The 18,435-nt window shown below is 48.4% G+C and overlaps 1 protein-coding gene across 1 annotated transcript; it reads right to left on the bottom strand.

Moving 5' to 3' along the window:
- Positions 1 to 5,991: 5,991 nt before the first annotated feature.
- Positions 5,992 to 15,276, bottom strand: LOC111150074 (HRAS like suppressor family member 5). The gene is made up of 6 exons (XM_022507414.1): positions 15,186 to 15,276; positions 14,214 to 14,298; positions 12,203 to 12,311; positions 9,284 to 9,398; positions 7,999 to 8,261; positions 5,992 to 6,272 (listed from the first exon to the last, which is right to left on the bottom strand). Exons 1-6 carry the CDS (start codon positions 15,274 to 15,276, stop codon positions 6,180 to 6,182), a joined length of 756 nt encoding a protein of 251 aa, XP_022363122.1. The 3' UTR covers positions 5,992 to 6,179.
- Between the last annotated feature and the right edge of the window lie 3,159 nt (positions 15,277 to 18,435).

Below are 18,435 nucleotides of genomic sequence, written 5' to 3'. Positions count from 1 at the left end.
CCTTTGCTCTTTCTGGCTCTCCCAGTCCTTGACTTCCTAACCCACAAGAATCACATGGTTCTGGAGAACCGGCCCATTACGTTATTTTCAAGCTGATGTCATGAAGCCCTCAATCCAGCTGTCCTCATCTGCTCCAGGATTTGACAGTCACTTACACCAGTAAATTCCTCACTTTGTTATTTTGTTGAATTTTCCAACCTTTGCAACTAAGAGGGCCCTAAGACAGGTCCTCCTGCAGCTCTGGGAATATCTAGACAAGAAGAATTCAAGAAGCCTCTCCCAGACTAATTCCCCATATATGGAGGATGACAGATCAGTCACGATACATATGCATCTTCCCACATTTTTCTTCTTATGGATTTGCCAGGATCCTCATGCTTGCCATGTGGATATAAGATCTGGAGTGACAAGCCTCCCCGCCGCGCCCCCCCACCCCTTCCAAGCCCAGCCCTGCAGACTAGTCGTCTAACTGGTGCTCTTTGCCACATCAGTCCTGAAAGATTAATTCGTATCAAAGAGACTCTGATGTCCTGTGACTCCCTCATCCCTCCCCAGACTGAGTTTTTCTCCACCTCCCATAAAGATGACGGCACCGTGTTGCTTCCGCTCTGTGGATCGTGACTGTGTGTGGGCAAACACAGCTCAGTGTTGGAATCCTGCAGAACACGTCCATCCCAAAGGTGGCACAGATCAGCCTCAAAAATTCATCCTCCCGACTAATCTCTCCTCCTACTCAGCCAGGAGCCAGAGACCCACCGTTGGGATTATGTGCGGACTCTGCCTCTGGTCGGTGGGCCCCACGGAGAATGCAGTCCTTGGTTCTGCCCACACTGTCATGCATCTTTGAGCCTTAAGTACTCTCTTCCCCTAGTTATCTCTGGGTTCATTATCAAGCAGCTCTTAAAAAAAAAATAAAGCCACTCGATGTCCTTACTTCACCAAGCAGAGACATTACTGCTATGAACATATACCCACTTAAAGCCCTGGATTAAGTGGGTCGAGCAGGGGCAGCTGTTTGAGGGGCCACAGAGTCTGCAGTGAAGGTAAGAAACACATGGTCAAGGGAGGTCCTAACGCATTTAAAATAGAACGGTGTGCACGCTCCGTGAATGTCACTATTACTACTGTCGTCCATCGCTAGTGTGGAATTCTTATCAATGGTTGGCAGAGCACGTCTGAGAGGCTTCCCATCCAGCAGATGCTGCCCTCCACCTCCAGTCCCCTTCTGCCTGCAGGAAGCTCTCCCCGCCTCACCCAGAGCTGCCCCATTTCTATTCCCGGTAAACACCAGCAGCTTGATGACATCATGCCTGGAGAGAAGGTTCTGGGCTGTGACATGGGAGCCACAGTGGACTTGTCTTTCTGACTCACAACTCCTTACTGCCACCGTAACCCCTGCTCTGAGGTTCTGGGAAAGGTGAAGGAAACCATCTTTCATCAAGGTGAGAAAACAAGGGTTTGTGGCCTCTGATGATTTCCTGGAAAGCGTTTCTTTTGAAGCAGAAGCAGAAGTACCCAAATGTATTCATTCACAAAGCATCCCCCACGTGGCCACAGACTCAGACATGCTTTGCCTCTGGGGTTGAACTTTAAGTGTATCTGTTTGAAAGCAAATATAAAAATTAATCTTTTACATTTAACCTAGCAAGCTGAACAATTTGAGTCACCAAAAGATTAAACAAAAAATACCCACCATAAAAAAGCAAAAAAAAACAAAAAAACAAAAAACAAACCCCAAACCAAAAGCACTTCTTCTGCGCCGGGGAGAAGCCATGGGGCCCAGTTGTCTTCTCATCACAGGCTCTGCCTAACTGACGGATGGCTTCAACTGCACTGGGAACAGACAGTTCGAGAGAACAGAACCTTATGTGGCTCGCAGAGCCTTCCCCAACTTTGTATGACCATTTATTGTTCTGCTAAAGCAATAAAAGAAGTTTCGGTAGGAGCAGCGTGGGGGTCAAAGTGTTCTATGACCATTAGAAGGCAGTGTGTTCAGTTCCCACAGCCCTTATGTTGGGCCAGACCACGTTTGGCTCAAGCATCCAAGACCCACAGATTCGGAAGCCAGGCTTCCCTCTAAAATCTTGCTTTTGGGGCGCCAGGGTGGCTCAGTGGGTTAAAGCCTCTGCCTTTAGCTCAGGTCATGATCCCAGGGTCCTGGGATCGAGCCCCGCATCTGGCTCTCTGCTCAGCAGGGAGCCTGCTTCCTCCTCTCTCTCTGCCTGCTTCTCTGTGATCTCCATCAAATAAGTAAATAAAATCTTGTTTTTGTGGAGTCCTTGTGCCCTGTTGGTGGGAACGCAAGCTGGTCCGGCCACTGTCGAAAACAGGATGGAGGTTCCTCAAAAAATTTAAAACTTAACCATAAAAAAGAATGAAAGCTTACCATTTGTAATGACAGGGATGGAGCTAGGGAGTATTATAGTAAGTGAAATAAGTCCCTCAGAGAAAGACAAGTACCATAGGATTTCACTCCTATATGGAACTTAAGATACAAAACAAACGAGCTAAGGGTGGGGGGGAGCCAAGAAAGAGACTCTTAACTGTAAAGAACTAGTGATTACCAGAGGGGAGGTGGGTGGGGGATGGATGAAATAAGAGATGGGGAATCCTGGGGCTCGATCCCAGGACACCAGGATCATGACGTGAGCCAAAGGCATATGCTTAACCAACTGAGCCGCCCAGGCAACCCGAGTCTGACTCTTGATTTTGGATCAGGTCATGATCTCAGGGTTGTGAGATGGAGCCCTGCCCTCAGCGTTGGAGCCTGCTTAAAATTCTCTCTCTCCCTCCGTCCCTCCCCCAACACTTGCACTCTCTCTCTCTCTCTCAAAAAAAAAAAAAAAAAAGGGAGGGGGACACATGCACCCTAATGTTTATTGCAGCATTATTTACAAGAGCCAAATTACAGAAGCAGCCCAAGTGTCCACCCATGGATGAACGGATAAAGAAGATGTGACAGCTACATAGGGAATGGGATACTACTTATCCATGGAAGAGAACGAAATCCTGCCATTTGCCACAACATGGATGGATCTAGAGGGTATAAGCCTAAGTGAAATAAGTCAGACAGGGAAAGACAAATACCACATGATTTCATGCATAAGTGGAATGTAAAAAACAAAGCGAAGAAGGAAAAAAAACGCAAACAAAAGCCAGACTCTTAAATACAGAGAACAAAGTGGTAGTTATCAGAGGGCAGGTGGGTGGGGGGATGGATAAAACAGGGGAGGGGGATTAAGAGCACACGTTTCACGAGGAGCACTGGGTCAACTATAGAATTGCTGAAACATTATATTGTATACCTGAAATAACTATAATGCTGCATATTAATTATACATGCACTAAAAATTTTTTTAATTAAAAATACATACATTTCCATTAAAAATAATAATAAAATCCCACTTCTTTGACCAAGTTCCCCTCCTGTGTGACTGCAGGAGACCCAATTCCCTCCCAAGGTTTTCCCAAGGATGTTGACCTGGAACAACCCCCCGCCCCAGGTCTGCTTGATTCTCACGGACTCCCTCCAGTGGTCCCTGGGCCTCTTGTCTCTGCAGCAGTCACTGTCTTGGGTACCACAGCCTTGCGCCCTGGTTCCTTCATCCCACTTCTCAAGACAAGGCTCGAGAATAACAAAAGGTGATTGTGAGCATTAGAAGACACTGGGAGCAGCTTATCTCTTCTCCCCTCTGCCCCTGTCTCCCCTCAGCCTCTGGCCTGATGCCCGAGAGGAGGGCTTCATTCTTTGACTCAGCTGGCATCCCTGACTGTCATGTTTTCCACTCTCTCTCTCCCACTTGCAGCCAGTGATAACAGATCCTTTTACCCTCATAATAATCTTTGCAGAGCTCATTTAGTGTTTCCTGATGTCGCCCTTTCAATCAGTAAGCCAAGCACCCAGATTGAGTACAGCCCCTGCTGGGTCATGTGTCATGACTACTGGGTGCCCTACTGTGAAGGGACGTAGCACAGTCAAGTTCTTTGACTTTCCCTTTGATGTGCCCAGTGAACCAACACCACCACTGAGCACATTCCCTTATCCCCCCAAAGGGAAAAGGAATCAAAACACTAAAAAAAAAAAAAAAAAAAAAGACACACAAACAAGAGATCTGTGCATAACATCTCGGAAACACTGGCATTCACATGGCTTTCCCAGAACAGCAGGTGTGTTCCTTATAGCTCCAAGACGGAGAAGGCTCACTCGAGTGGTTCCACCCAAAGCAGAGAATTCAGTTATGACCATAGAAGGCAGGAACTGCTCCAGGTTTGTAAACAGCACTTTAAGAAACCCTCCTCCCTCCCACCCCACACCTACAGAGTGTAGGGCGTGCGTTCCAGAGCTCGCAGCCTTATGTGCACCTGCGAGGCAGGAGTAGACGCCGTCCAACAGGTGTTCTCCACCCCACGCCCCACTGTGTCTTGTGTCCTTCCAGCTGATGCAACTTCTTGCTGCTGTCCCTAAGCACTGCTGGTGGGTTCAGGCCAAGGTGGGGAAAGCCAGGATGTGGCACGTGCTAGACGCTCAAAAATGTTTGTTGCATGAATGAATGAACGTAAACCCTGATACGCAACTGAGGCCCTCGGGCCCACTGGGTGCAAACTGAAAGAAGTCCCAGAAGTGTCCTTCTGCCCCAAACCTAAGCAAGAGATAGATGAGCCCTTAGTTCACAAGTTACTAACCACTCTCTGGCATGGGGGAGTTGTCTGTTTACCAAACAAATCTGGTTTTTTGGATGAATGATTACTACGGTCTGGGAGGTCAGAGTCAGAATCAAAAAGTTCACTAATATACAACAGAGTTAATTCAAAACTAAAAGGAATATACTTTACAGGAGATAAATTCCTGGTGGTTGGGTTCTACTTCAAAGGAAGCCTCAATCTAGACCATAATGAAAAAGGAGCTGAAGGGAGCAGTATTGGGAGCTCAGGAGATTCTAGGGGGTGGGGAAGAGATGGTTGGAGGGACTCAGGGTGAGTAATAATGACTTTATCCTCCTCATGATTCACAGAAATGAGGGCATATGCTCCACCGACCAAACCCCTGGAACTCCCACGCAAAGCAGAGAGAGAGGTCATTGGAAAAGGCAGATGCAAGACAGACGCACACACCCAGACCCAGCGTCTAGACAACAGGAGGATACAGTCAAGTTCGGATTGCTAGGAAAAGAGTGGGAGGGGGAAGAAATGGAAGAGTTTCGCTGAGAGTCTACTTTGTCCAAATAAGAGAGAGGCTCACGGGCCATCCTAACAGATCTCATGTGAAATGCTCTGGAGGCTCCGTCCTGCTTCTGTCCACATCACTCACGGTTCCTAGCCATTCTGAGAGGCCCTCTCTAGCCTTCTTGGATCCCTTCGGCTCTCAACGAGCACCAACAGGTCCTGGTCTTCATTCTAGATCTGCTTTCATGCCAACAGCAGTCAACACACACACAAAAATCACTCCTTCCTCTCCCTCATGTGCACAGAAGTCCGTGGAGGAAAGTATTTTAAATATTTCTCTGAAATCAGTGAAAATAACTATTTCCGATTTTCCAGTAATTCTAAGGTAGAAAAGCAAAGTAAATGTTGATTATACTTTAAAGCAGGGGATGTTCAGCAACAGAGAATAAGGCTGGTGTACGATTTTGGATTAAGCACAGGGGACCCTGCATAGCAAGCCGCTGAGTTTCCTTCAAGCCCTCCTCCCCCCCCGCACAGCGCTGCAGGTCAGGAAGAGCTGGATGCGCGTGAGGGCGACAAGCTGGAGACATTCTAGTTCAAGAACAAGAACTTCTGAAAAAGAGCTCTCTGTTCCTGGGAATGTTCAAGCAGAGGGGTCCAGGATGACGTAGGTGGTATTCAAACATCACAGACCAGAGTCAGCCTGAGAAACCAGCAAGACCCTTCCCACCGGGAGGGAGATGACACAAGCCTAGGAAATGCCTAGCACGGTGCCTGGTGCCTGGCGGAAGCGTAATAATAAATATTAGTTTCTTCTCACCCCAAGAGTCCACAGATCTAGGATCACATATATTGGATGTATTTCTGGAGGGGTCTTTGGATACATTCTAGATTCTTCCAGAAGTTCACAATTTTCTCGAGTGGGGCTATGGAAAGAGAAGGCAAGGGGAGGCAAGGAGGCACGTTGTCCCTACCGATGACAGCAGTTCCTTCTCTGCTTGGAGTTCCGAGCTCCTTCAGGCCGTTATGGGCTTGGGCCTGATGCTCTCCACGACAGCTGAGATGACCGCTCCCGCAGCCTTCGCGCCTTCCATCAGTGCGTGCTCCACCTGCAAAGCAGACCAGTCCACAGGACACTCAGGGGTGATCCCAGGCTTGTGCCCCGCCCCACCACTCCCCTTCAGCACCTGGCCTGCCTGGAGGAGGAAGTAACCTGTGCTAGCCTCTATTTCCAAAGATCCTAGCATTGCAAGGGACCTAGAGAAGTCGGGATGGCCCAGAATGGGACATCCGAGGCAGACGCACTCCCTGTCCCTCCAGGGCATCCATGGCTCCTGGCCTCCTTGGTCCCTCAGAGCCATTCAGCCCAGGGTCTCCCTCTGGAATAGGGGCAGGGAGGCAAAGGATCTCAGCGTGCCTGAGCCACTGAGACCTTTCTCTACATACAGGGAATCTGAGAACCAGGGAGGGGAACTCACTTGGACAAAGTCATGGTAGGAATCAGTGTCTGAGCGTGGCCCACACTCCAGAGAAGGCTCCCTGGCTTCCATTTCGTTCCTGGGGTCTTGTCATATACAAATGCTTGTGGGATGGGAGATCCCTGACACCAGAGCCCCCAAGGCCCCCTACACTGGAGCGAGGCCTCCGGAGAATGGAGTGTGGGCCAGGAGAGGACAGAAACAAAGGAGGAAGGTGCAGAAAGTGGAGGGGACGGGGGTGGGTGACCTGCTCACGCTGACTCAACAACAATAGAGAGACCAGCATTGGGATTTGAGCCCAGTACCCTGAGGGGACACAAGAGCCACAGAAAAAAAAGCAGAAAAAAAAAGGTGTTCCTTCTTTAATTCTTCATTTCTCAATCTATCAAAAAGGGGATAATAAATGCACCTTCCACTCCTCTCATGGGGTTTAGTAAGGATCAAATAGGAAAGAGGGTCGCTCAGGTTGTCACAGATATTTTGAGCTATTTTTCAAAGCCCTTGAACACATGGACTGTGCCTCATTGGGGTTATCCCCACCCCGTGTGATTGGGGGGTCACGAGCCCAAACACAGCACGGGCCACGCCGGTAAGACGGGCGAAGCTTGCAGGTGGCACGTCAACCCCCACAAGCCCCATCTAAAGAGACAGCCACTACTCGGCCGCATAGGGTGTCAGCGAGCAGAACACGGGCCTCATGGCCCGATCCATCAGTTGTTCTAGAATGGCTGTGAATCCACATCTTTTATATAAAATTTCTATATTTTGGGGGCGGCTGGGTGGCTCAGTGGGTTAAAGCCTCTGCCTTTGGCTCAGGTCATGATCCCAGGGTCCTGGGATCAAGCCCCATATCAGGTTCTCTGCTCAGCAGGGAGCCTGCTTCCCTTCCTCTCTCTCTGCCTGCCTCTCTGCCTACTTGTGATCTCTGTCAAATAAATAAGTAAAATCTTTTTAAAAAATTTCTATATTTTTAAGTGTCGGTAAGTCATACAAATTAAAAAAACAAAACCCAACAATACTACCCATCCAAGCAAAACATGTCTGTGGGCCAGCTGTAGCCCCAAACCTCACTTTACCCCCGCTTTGTGAACGAAGAAACAGAAAGAAGAGTCTGACCAAGGTGACGCCCCCAACAAAGGGGCCCAGCTCTACAGCCCAGAGCCTCTGCGCTCCTCCACGGGCTAACAGAGGGGAAACCACCTCCTGAACGGTGAAGTCCTGTGGATGGAGAAGGCCCCCGGCACAGCAAAGAGCGCGAAACCGCTGACCCCCGCTCGGATCACCGAGGAGATGACAAGCCCCAAGAAGGCTCAGCCAGAAGCCACCGTCCCGGCAAAAGTCGCAAAGGTCGCCGTACCTGCTGACTCCGGGGCACGCCGTATCTGAGGTCATTGACAAAGTGCTCACAGTTCCCTTCGATCAGGCTGTACTGCACAATCTTGTTGATCATCTGTTTCGTGCGCTGGAGGATCTGGTCCACGGGCAGGGGCAGGTACGTCCCGTCCAGCTTGTTGTTGATCTTCCAGGAGCAGCCGTGCAGCACGTCCTCCAGACGGCTGTACTTCACGACCGCGCGGTTGCTGAAGATGGAAGTGATGCTACCCACCTCGAATTCCTCACCTGGGGACCAAGAGGAACAGAAGCTGGAAAGCTGCGAGGGACAGCGGAGGGCAGGGGGGCGGGTAGTGCCCTGACTCACTCTAAGATGTGCGTCAAGCGGCTTCCCTCCAAGGCCTCGGCTTTGGCATGGCCGAGGATGGCGAGTGTTTGACATGAACTGCGCCCCTGCCTCCGCCCCCCCCCAGTGAGACACCTGTCACCTGGAGATCAGCCCATCAGCCTTTTTTTTTTTTTTAAATGACAGATGATGTTGAGCATCTTTTCCTATAGTGGGGCACAGGAGAGGGCTTGGCCCTGCAGGGGAGAGGCGGGACCTAAGGAGGAGGACTGAGCCCTGAGGGTGAGGGCCGTGAGCATGGTGTGGCCACAGGCCTTTGGTCCCAGGGCTCTTCTGCAGTTTCATCCTGAGTGGACAGTACTCACACAGGATGCAAAATTCAGAAGGCATCAGAGCGTACGCAGGGGTGTCCCCTAGCCTCCCCTTCTCCCAGCGCCTCCTGGTCCCTTCGCACAAGGGGACCACTGTGACTAAGTGTGTCTCCTGTTCTATCTTCTTCCATCACCACATCCTCCCATCAAATCTCCACTAAATTTTAATTAGTCACCAGTTGAATCTCAGCCTTGTACTAGGCGACCTTGAGGAATGAAAGGAAAGCTGTGTGTCTGGGGACAGTCAGAAAGAGCAGGACGACGAGCCAGGAAGCTGGAAGCAGCATCTAGGGGCCATCGGAACGTGCAGGCATCTGCGCCCCTCCTGCGGAAGCCTCAGAAATAGGAGGAAGGACACCGAGGCTCAACGAACACAGGGCCACCAGGTGCACTGCATCTCCCTTAGGGCTGGACGCTCGGGGGCGTTGGGTGGACAGAGATCAAGCTCCGTCACCCAGTCCACTGAGGGCCAGGAATGCGCTGAGTGTTTTTTGCGAATGAAGGGCAGCTGCTGAGGAACCCAATAACTTAATGCACTTATTCTTACTCTGCTAACTTCAATGTCAATATCAATATGTCAATAGAGTATCCACCCTTACTCGGGGCAGCCAGATGCACCACGCAGTCGTCTTCCACGTAGATGGCCCAGTGCTCATAGCCAATTCGAAAAATCTCAATCAGGTCTCCGGGTCTGGGCCTTGGTTTGCCCTGTGAGGGGAGAAATAAGATAAAATAAAGAAGCTGCACCTGCCCAAGGAACTCCGGAGACCCTGTCTGGGGATTAGCTAGAGTCGGCCTGAAGACACAGGGTTTCATCGCTTTGTAGAAATCCAGGCTGCCAGAAGCTCTCTTCCCACGGAGGGTGGGTAGTGGGGGATGGGTGGGGGGGGAGGGCCTGCTCCCCTCCTGCTGTCACTCAGGTTATTAAAGCCACAGGCTAACTGTGCCAGCAGCCGATGTATTGCCACTGGGCTCCAAATGTATCCTCCAGATAAGCTCTGGGATATATGCTGGAGCTCTTTTAAGCTTTTCTCCTTAAAAATGAGCACTTCAATAAGCATTGCAAGAGGGAAGGGTTCTCCTGCAGGTTCTGGCTTGCAGCAGGGGGTGGGAGGGTGATGGTCAGTAGAATGGGTGTGAGGACCTCCGGCGGAGCTCTACCCGAGCCAGAAGCCTCCGACAGTAACCTTTCTCAGCCCTTCCGCAGAGAAATCAGTGCCCAAACACCTCCAACACCTGCTGGTGTCTTGACTCCCTCTGCACGGATCCCACATGGACTGATCCAGAGGGCCCCCCCAAGTCTGCATGCTCAAACCACCTGCTGACAACCCACCACCACCACCGCCCCATGGCCAAACCAAACTTCTCTGATCTCCTCTCTAATGAGGAGATTAGAGAACCCCTTCCAAGTCTGTCCTTTCCTGAGAATTCTCCCTCAGGCCTGGGAGGCCATGTTGAGTTTCTTCATTTCTTATAGTTACTCTTATATAGTTTAACAATTTTTTAACCTTTCCCCTGTTTAATCTACTGGGTAGTTTCTATCTCTTGATTGGACCCAAAATGCTGATACTCTATCCCTTCAAAGAGGCCTAGGGAGGAGACAGTGTGTGTGTGTGTGTAATGTGTGTGGGGGCGTGCGCCGCACATGCCTGTATGTGGGCACAATGCAGTATTGTGCACTTAAAAATTTATTGAGGGTAGATCTCATGTTAAGTGCTCTCTCTTAGCACAATTTAAAAAAAAAGAAAAGAAAAGAAAACTTAGAGCTTTTGCAATTGCAAACCCAAACTAAAAAAAAGAAAAAGGAAGAAGAAAAAGAACTCTCTTATCCCCTCCTTCTGTACTATGCATCCCTCCCAAACTGTCCCTAAGTTTGTCTAGGAGGGGTCCTGGGAAGAAGTTCTGCTCACTGGTTACTCCCTGAGAAAGCAAGCTGGGCAGTCAGAGCCCACAGAGACCTGGGGAGCCCTGGAGCGGATCACACCGCCCCACCTAACCATCAGTTTCACAATGGCTTTGTCACTTATTCAACCATTTGCCCACTTTAGTCTAATTTCCTCAAGGCTGCATCTCACCTCCCAGTTGCCAGCTCTATTTTCCTGGTGGAGGACAGCCCTTTGCCTGGCAAAAATTCACAGAAGTAAAAGGGGGCACCTGTTTCTTTTCTGAACTACAATGTACAAAATTTACAAATTTACAAAACCATCACCACTATCCATTGGAGTTCATCAAAATTTAAAAATTTTTTTCTTCAAGAGCTCTTGTTAAGAGAATGAAGACACAAGCCACAGACACTGAGAGGATCCTGCAAAGCATGTATCTGATGAAAGGCACGGACACAGAATTTCTGAAGAAACCAAGGGGGGAAACGGGCAAAAGGATTTGGACACTTCACCAAGGAAGATGGATATGGAAGATGTTCAACATCGTTAGTCCTTAGAGAAATGCAAATTAAAACCACAATGAGACCCTTACAGACCTATGACAATACCAACAATTAAAGAGACAACCAAATGCCGATGAGGAGGCACTGGAACGTCCACACACTGCTGGCGGGAATGTCAAACGACACAACCGGTTTGGAAAGCAGGAGGTTAAAAATGCAACTACATATGGGGGAGCCTGGGTGGCTCAATTAAGCATCTGCCTCTGGCTCAGGGTCCTGAGACTGAGCCCCGGGAGGGCTCTGTGCTCCAAGGGGGAGACTGCTTGAGATTCTCTCTCTCCCTCTGCCCCTCCGCGCCTTCTCTCTCAAATAAATAAATAAAATCTTTCAAAAAGAAATACATCTACCATATGATCTAGCCATTTCATTCCTAGGTATTCACCCAAGAGAAAAGACAACATCTGTCTGTACAAAGACGTGCACACAAATGTTCGTGGCAGTTTTATTTGTAATAGCCAAAAACCAGGAACAGCCCAAATGCCCATCAAGCGGTGAATGGACAAACAATGGTGTATTCATACAATGCATTCCTACTCGGTAATAAAAAGGAGTGAACTATTAATCACATGCAACAATATGGATATAATTTTAATTACACGAAATTATGTGAAAGGAGATGGACAAAAAGAGCCCATACGATATGATTCCATATCATATCGACAGAATTCTCTAGAAAATGCAAATTAATGTATAGTGACAAGAAGCCAATCAGGGGCTGCCTGGGGAGGCGTGGGGGAGAAGAGGTGGGATTTACAAAAGAAAACAACGTTTTGGGAGTTATGGAGATATTCATTACCTTGACTGTGGTGATGGTTTCATGGGTGTACACACACCATACCAAACATATCCAACAGTATATTCTAAAAATCTATATTTCATGTAGTTATAGCTCAGAAAAGCTTAATGGAGTTCAACAAAGCTGTTTTTAAAAAAAATTTTAAGGCACAACCAATATCCCAAATCAATATGCACTTCAACCTGCCACACAGTCTAAATAAAGCAAAGAGTCTGTAGAGAAGTCACGGGCATAGTAAAGATACACACAAAGAACTCTTGTGATTCCCACCTCAGCAGCTTGCTTTGCCAATTTCCCGGTGTTCTCAGGCTTCGGGGCTGAATTCAACTCTGCTCTTTTCTCCTTGGGTGTGGTCTCCAAGTTAACTATGGGCTTCTCCCTAGATGAATTTTGTGATCACAGAGTTAACGAATAACAACATTTCACCATTACTGGAAATTCTGTATTACTTCAGACTTAAGATTTTCAGATCTCTTTCAATTTTAAGACCCTAGGAAACAGCTTCCCCAAAGCGTGTTTCTGAGATCACGCTCTTAGCTGCCTTACAAAATAATTGCCGTTTCCTGCATTTCAGATGATCATTAAACCGCTAATGATAGCAGTGAGTAGTTTCAGGATTTTTTTTTTTTTTTTACTGCTGATCATCTTTCTTACATGTTTATTAAAGTGACACCTGTACATAGCTTTAAAAAAAATGGTAACAGTACATAATGGCTTCTAATGAAATACAACAGGCCTCTATTCCCTCCCTTCCTTCTGCCCATCCTACTGGGAGAGGCAAACCCCTTCAGCTGTTTCTTCCAACAACTAGGTCCATAAATCTGAGAAATCTCATTAAGCCTCAATACTGTAACTGCATATATCTTGAAAGAAATCAGTATATTTTGTTTCTTGAACCAAAACGTTATTTTGAGAGGACTGAAACCAACGGCAGGAATAGCTTTGGGATAATATAGTGAAATATATTGGGGTCAAAAAGGCCTGGGGTTGGGGGTCCTGGCTGGCTCAGTCAGTAGAGTGCTAGAGTATGTGACTCTTGATCTCGGGTTTGTGAGTTCGAGCCCTCTGCTGGATGTGGAGATTACTTTAAAAAAAATCTTAAAAAAAAATACAGGGTTTGAATCCTGGCTCTGATCCTTGCTATCCAACTTTGAGCTAGTAAATGAATGTGTCTGGACATCAATTTGATTATCTATAAAATAGAGATGAGAGCATTTGCATCTCAGAGTTGTCGAGAGGGTTAAAAGAGAGAGGGGTGCCTGGGTGGCTCAGTGGGTTAAAGCCTTTGCCTTCGCTCCGGCTCCGGTCATGGGGCTCTCTTCTCGGTGGGGAGCCTGCTTCCCCCCTCCCTCTCTGCCTGCCTCTCTGCCTACTTGTGATCTGTGTCAAATAAATAAATAAAATCTTTAAAAGAGAGAGAGAGAGAGCATAATATATACACATCTGGTACATTACCAACCAAAAAATGGCATTTTATTTGCCTTTCCCCCACACTTTACCTCTTCTCCAAAGTATAGTGTACGGGGATGGAGTATAGCTCTTTGGGGAACATTCAGACCCTCACAATTTCAAAAAGAAGCAAACCATGCTTTTTTTTTTATTATTAGTATTAACATATAATGTATTATTTGCCCCAGGGCTACAGATCTGTGAATCACCAGGCTTAACACAATTCACAGCACTCACCATAGCACATACCCTCCCCAACATCCACAACCCAGCCACCCTATCCCTCCCGGCTCCAACCCCACCCCCCAGCAAACCTCATTATGTTTCCTGAGATTAAGAATCTCTTATGGTTTATCTCCCTCCCCAGTCCCATCTTGTTTCATTTTTTCCCTCCCTAACTCTCACAACCCCCACCCCCGGCTCTCAAATTCCTCATATCAGAGAGATCATATGATAATCATCTTTCTCTGATTGACTTATTTCGCTTAGCATAATACTCCCTAGTTCCATCCAGGTCCTTGCAAATTGAAGCAAACCGTGTTTTTAATGAAAGTGAACTGAGGAAATTTGCAAGATCACATAATTCGTTAGTGAGACCACGTGGCCACGCGGTGAACCGCAGTTCTCAGGGTTCTGGAGGCCTTGCGGCTCCCAGGCCTTGTGGTCATCTATTATCCCGTGCACAGCAGCCCTCCCCTCGCTGGTTAGGGGGCAAGTAGGCTGGTTCCTATGGAAACCAGCTCGGGATTTGCTTTATAGGATTGCCATCAAAGTCGGTTCTCCAAAGTCTTCCCCACCAGAAGACCTAGTCCTTCCACAGGGAGACTCTTACCCCTCCTGGCTGCTTCTGCTCAGCTCTGAGGTTCCCTGCTGTGGCTCCTTGGGCGAGAGCTGGACCAACGCTTGAGATGATTCTTCTGATAGGGGGTGGGGGGTGGGGAGGAGGATGCTATTTAAACCACAACTGCCTGGACATCTGGGTGGCTCAGTCGGTTAAGCGTCTGCCTTCAGACCCGGTCATGATCCCGGGGTCCTGGGATGGAGCCCCACATTAGGCTCCCAGCTCAACAGGGAGCCTGCTTCTCCCCCTCCCTCTGCCACTCCCCCTACTTGTGCTTTCACCCTCTCCCACTCTCTCTCTCTAATAAATAAATAAAATCCTTAAAAAATAAATGAAAAACAAACCATAACTGCCTCCTAAAGGGAACAAAATCTATGAAAGGATTGTTGGAGCGAGCACCTTGACATCTCTGTGAAGGTGGGCTCAGAGCTCCAGTCGAGAACCGTGCCTGGCCCGGTCAGCCCTCAGTTTTGGGGTGAGGAAGTGAGTGGATTGTGAGACTGGGTGCTGGAGAGGTCTCAAGTCCCCTGGAAAGAAGAGACTTTGGAACTCCCAGGGATAAGCTCGGGGAGGGGATGAAGTGAGATCCCAGACATCGGGGGGCTAAACCTGACAGCAGAAGCTTCAGCGGCCCTCGAGTCCTAGAGCCATTGTCAGCTGTCCTGGGGCTGCCAACTCTGCTTCCAGCTCTACCCCGAACAGAGTCAGAGGGGGGACACCCGAGGGAGGCGCTGGACGCCTGGCTCGCTTTGGTTGAATTACCAACGAAAGATCATTCCAAATATGCGCTCATTCCGGTTAACGGGCATTTCGCACCGCCAACACTTAGCTAGGAGAAGGAGCCTTGAAGGCGTCTCTGGTGCCTTTTCTGGGTTCCGATGGAGGAGTCGGGTTCCTGCGGCCCGGCGGACGAGAGCACAGCGGACCCGCAGGGGGCTGGTGGCAGGTCCTCAAGCAGCGTACCTGCGGCTCGCGGGACGGGGCCGGGGCGGGGCCGGGGGAAGCGAGAGAGGCGTCGCCTTCTCTCCCCGCGGGCGGCGGGGCCCAGGCCCATCCCGCTGCTGCGGCTCCGCACCGGCTGGGACCCCGTAGGCTCTGCGCGGGGCTGGCGGAGCCGGCGGGGTGGAGGGCGCTGGCGCGGCGCGGTGAGGACCTGCGGAGGGCGGGGGGGGGGGGGGGCGCCTGGCCGCGAAGCCGGGGCGCGCAGCAAACGGCGGGGGCGCGCGGGCGCCGTGCGCACAGCGGGGGAAACAGAGAGGGCGCTCGGGGTTGGGGGGGGGGCGGGCTTAGAGGCCCAGGAAAGACGAGGAAAGCGGCGGCGGAGGTCACAGGGGGTGCCGTGGGTTGGGTGGAAGGCCGCGCAAACAGCGGGCACGGAGGCCGGAGGTGCCATCCGACGCGGCTGCAGAAGCGGACGGAGGAGCGACAAACGCACTGATGCCACCTTAGGCGGGCGTAGATCTTGAGGGATTCACAGTTTTTATTTGAATTATTTATATAATTTAAATTATACATTTTGTAACTAATTATATATCATACGTAATATATACAAAAGAACACAAGGAGGGGCCCTGGGTGCCTCAGTCGGTTAGGCGTGGGACTCCCGATAATGGCTCAGGTCTTGATGAGTGAGTTCTAGGTGGTGGTGAGTTCAGGGTGGTGAGTTCTAGACCAAGGATGGCTCCACGCTGGGCGCTGAGCTTACTTTAAAGAAAGAAAAGAAAAAAGAAAAGAAGAGAAGAGAAGAGAAGAGGAGAAAAGAAAAGAAGAGAAAAGAAAAGAAAAGGTGGAATACTTGTAGTTGTGAAACGGAATAAAATTACTCTCCATGGATGCACCAGTCTACTTAAGAACGGGAACATACCTAGCACAGATGCTCCCACCCCTGCGTTCGTCCCTTGTCCCATCTCCCTGCCTCCCTCTGCCAGAGGTAACCTCTCCGGACTCTTGTGTCTATTATGCCCTTGCTCTTTTCTCCTAAAGATTTTGTTTATCTGAGAGAGAGCGAGCACAAGCCGAGGCAGAGGCAAAGGGAGAGGAAACAGCAGACTCCAGGCTGAGTGGGGAGCCCTTCCCCAGGCTCCATCCTGGGATCATGACCTGAACTGAACACAACCCTTAACCGACTGAACCACCCAGGCGCTCTTGTGCCCTTGCCTTTTTTAAAAGCAGCTTTGTAAAACCCCTTCTTTGTACTTCTCATCCATCCTTTCCTTCTGTATACTGGAAGCTTTGTAGAAATGGTATGCTGTATGTTCCGCAAGTTGCTTCTTTGGAAGCTGTTTCCATAATACCTACATCTTACTGTATAAATCTGTAAGTCGTTTTCCCTGCTGGAAAACAGTCCATTCTGTGAATGTACCACAATTTATCCATCTGGTGCCATCTGAGCCTGCTTCCCCCCCACCCGCCTGCCTCTCTGCCTACTTGTGATCTCTCTCTTCCATTCTGTGAATGTACCACAATTTATCCATCTGGTGCCAAAGCCACATGGTTACTTCTGAATTTGGAATTAGAAATTATTGAAAAGAACCCAAATTGTGCCCTGACGATTCATGCAGGAGATTCTACAGAATTTAGAACCTGGGAAGGTATGCAAAGATTCAACTTTACGACAAAATATTAAAACATTTCTCCAAGTGATGGCGCCAATTTAACTTCTTCCAGCAGCGAGTAAGAATTCCTGTGGACTGGGGTGCCTGGGTGGCTCAGTAGGTTAAAGCCTCTGCCTTCAGCTCAGATCATGATCGAGGGTCCTGGGATTGAGCCCCACATCGGGCTCTCTGCGTGGCAGGGAGCCTGCTTCCTCCTCTCTCTCTGCCTGCCTCTCTGCCTACTTGTGATCTCTGTCTGTCAAATAAATTTTAAAAATAAAAAAAATTAAAAAGAATTCCTGTGGACTTACATCTTCACCAACATTTAGTACTGTCATATTTGCTTTTTCCAGGTAAATGGATATAAAATAGTATTTTACTAAGAAGTCTTACTGGAAGTTTTTATTTGCTTTTCACTGATCACTAAGATTGAAACGTGTGCGTGTGTGTCTATATATATATATATATATATATATATATATATATATATATATATAATCAGCCATTTAGATTTCCTCTTGTAAAAAGTGCCTTTTCATGTCTTTTGCCCAATTTTCTCTGGAGTCGTCAGTTTTATTTGTTTACACATATTTTCTTCCAGGTGATGGCTTGTCTTCACTTTCTTTATGGAGTCTCCAGTTAAAGAGAAGTTTTTAACTTTAATGCGGTAGAGTTTATCAGTCCTCTCTTTTGTGGTTAGCACTCTGCATCTTGCCATGAAGTTCTTTCTTGCTCTGAAGTCCGAAAAATATTCTTCTACATTTTCTTGTAAAAGTTTTAAATGTTGTCTCTTTCATTTAATCTACGTGGACTTGATTTTTTCCCCATATGAATAATCCCCGTACAATTTAGCTCAGCCTGGCTTATTTGTAGTTTCTTCTTCCCCCAGGAATGAGCAAGACACCTGTGCTATGTGTCAGACTTTAGAAAACAAGCAATAATGTCGTTGGCTGTATTCTACTCCACTGGTAAATGTGTCTGTCCTCGTGCTCCTATCAGGTGATCATAATTACTAAATCTTTATAATAAGTCTCGATATATGGAATTCTGGAGACCCCCCCCCCCCGCCCTTTATTCTTTCACAGGAGTTTCTTAACTATTCTTGGGCTTTTGCCCTTACATAAAGATAGCTTGCTAAATTGCTCAAAATACTCTGTTGAGGGGCGCCTGGTGACTCAGTGGGTTAAGCCTCTGCCTTCGGCTCAGGTCATGGTCTCAGGGTCCTGGGTTCGAGCCCCACATCTGGCTCTCTCCTTGGCAGGGAGCCTGCTTCCCCCCCACCCGCCTGCCTCTCTGCCTACTTGTGATCTCTCTCTCTCTGTCAAATAAACAAATAAAAATCTTTAAAAAAAATACTCTGTTGGCATCTTGATTGAAATTACCTTGAATCCGTATGTCAACTTGGCAATTTCGATCTTTACAAAATGGAGTCTTCCAATCAATTACATAGTATCCCTGTTTGTGAGATCTTCTTTAACATCTTCCAATGAAGTATTTTTTTATAATTTTTTTATAAACATATAATGTATTATTAGCCTCAGGGGTATAGGTCTGTGAGTCGCCAGATTTACACACTTCACAGCACTCACCATAGCACCTACCCTCCCCAATGTCCATAA

Source organism: Enhydra lutris, unplaced genomic scaffold (assembly GCF_002288905.1).
Source record: "Enhydra lutris kenyoni isolate GAN:26980312 unplaced genomic scaffold, ASM228890v2 scaffoldscaffold22, whole genome shotgun sequence".
In the NCBI taxonomy this organism is placed as follows: Eukaryota; Metazoa; Chordata; class Mammalia; order Carnivora; family Mustelidae; genus Enhydra; species Enhydra lutris.
This window is presented reverse-complemented; position numbering and strand designations above follow the sequence as displayed.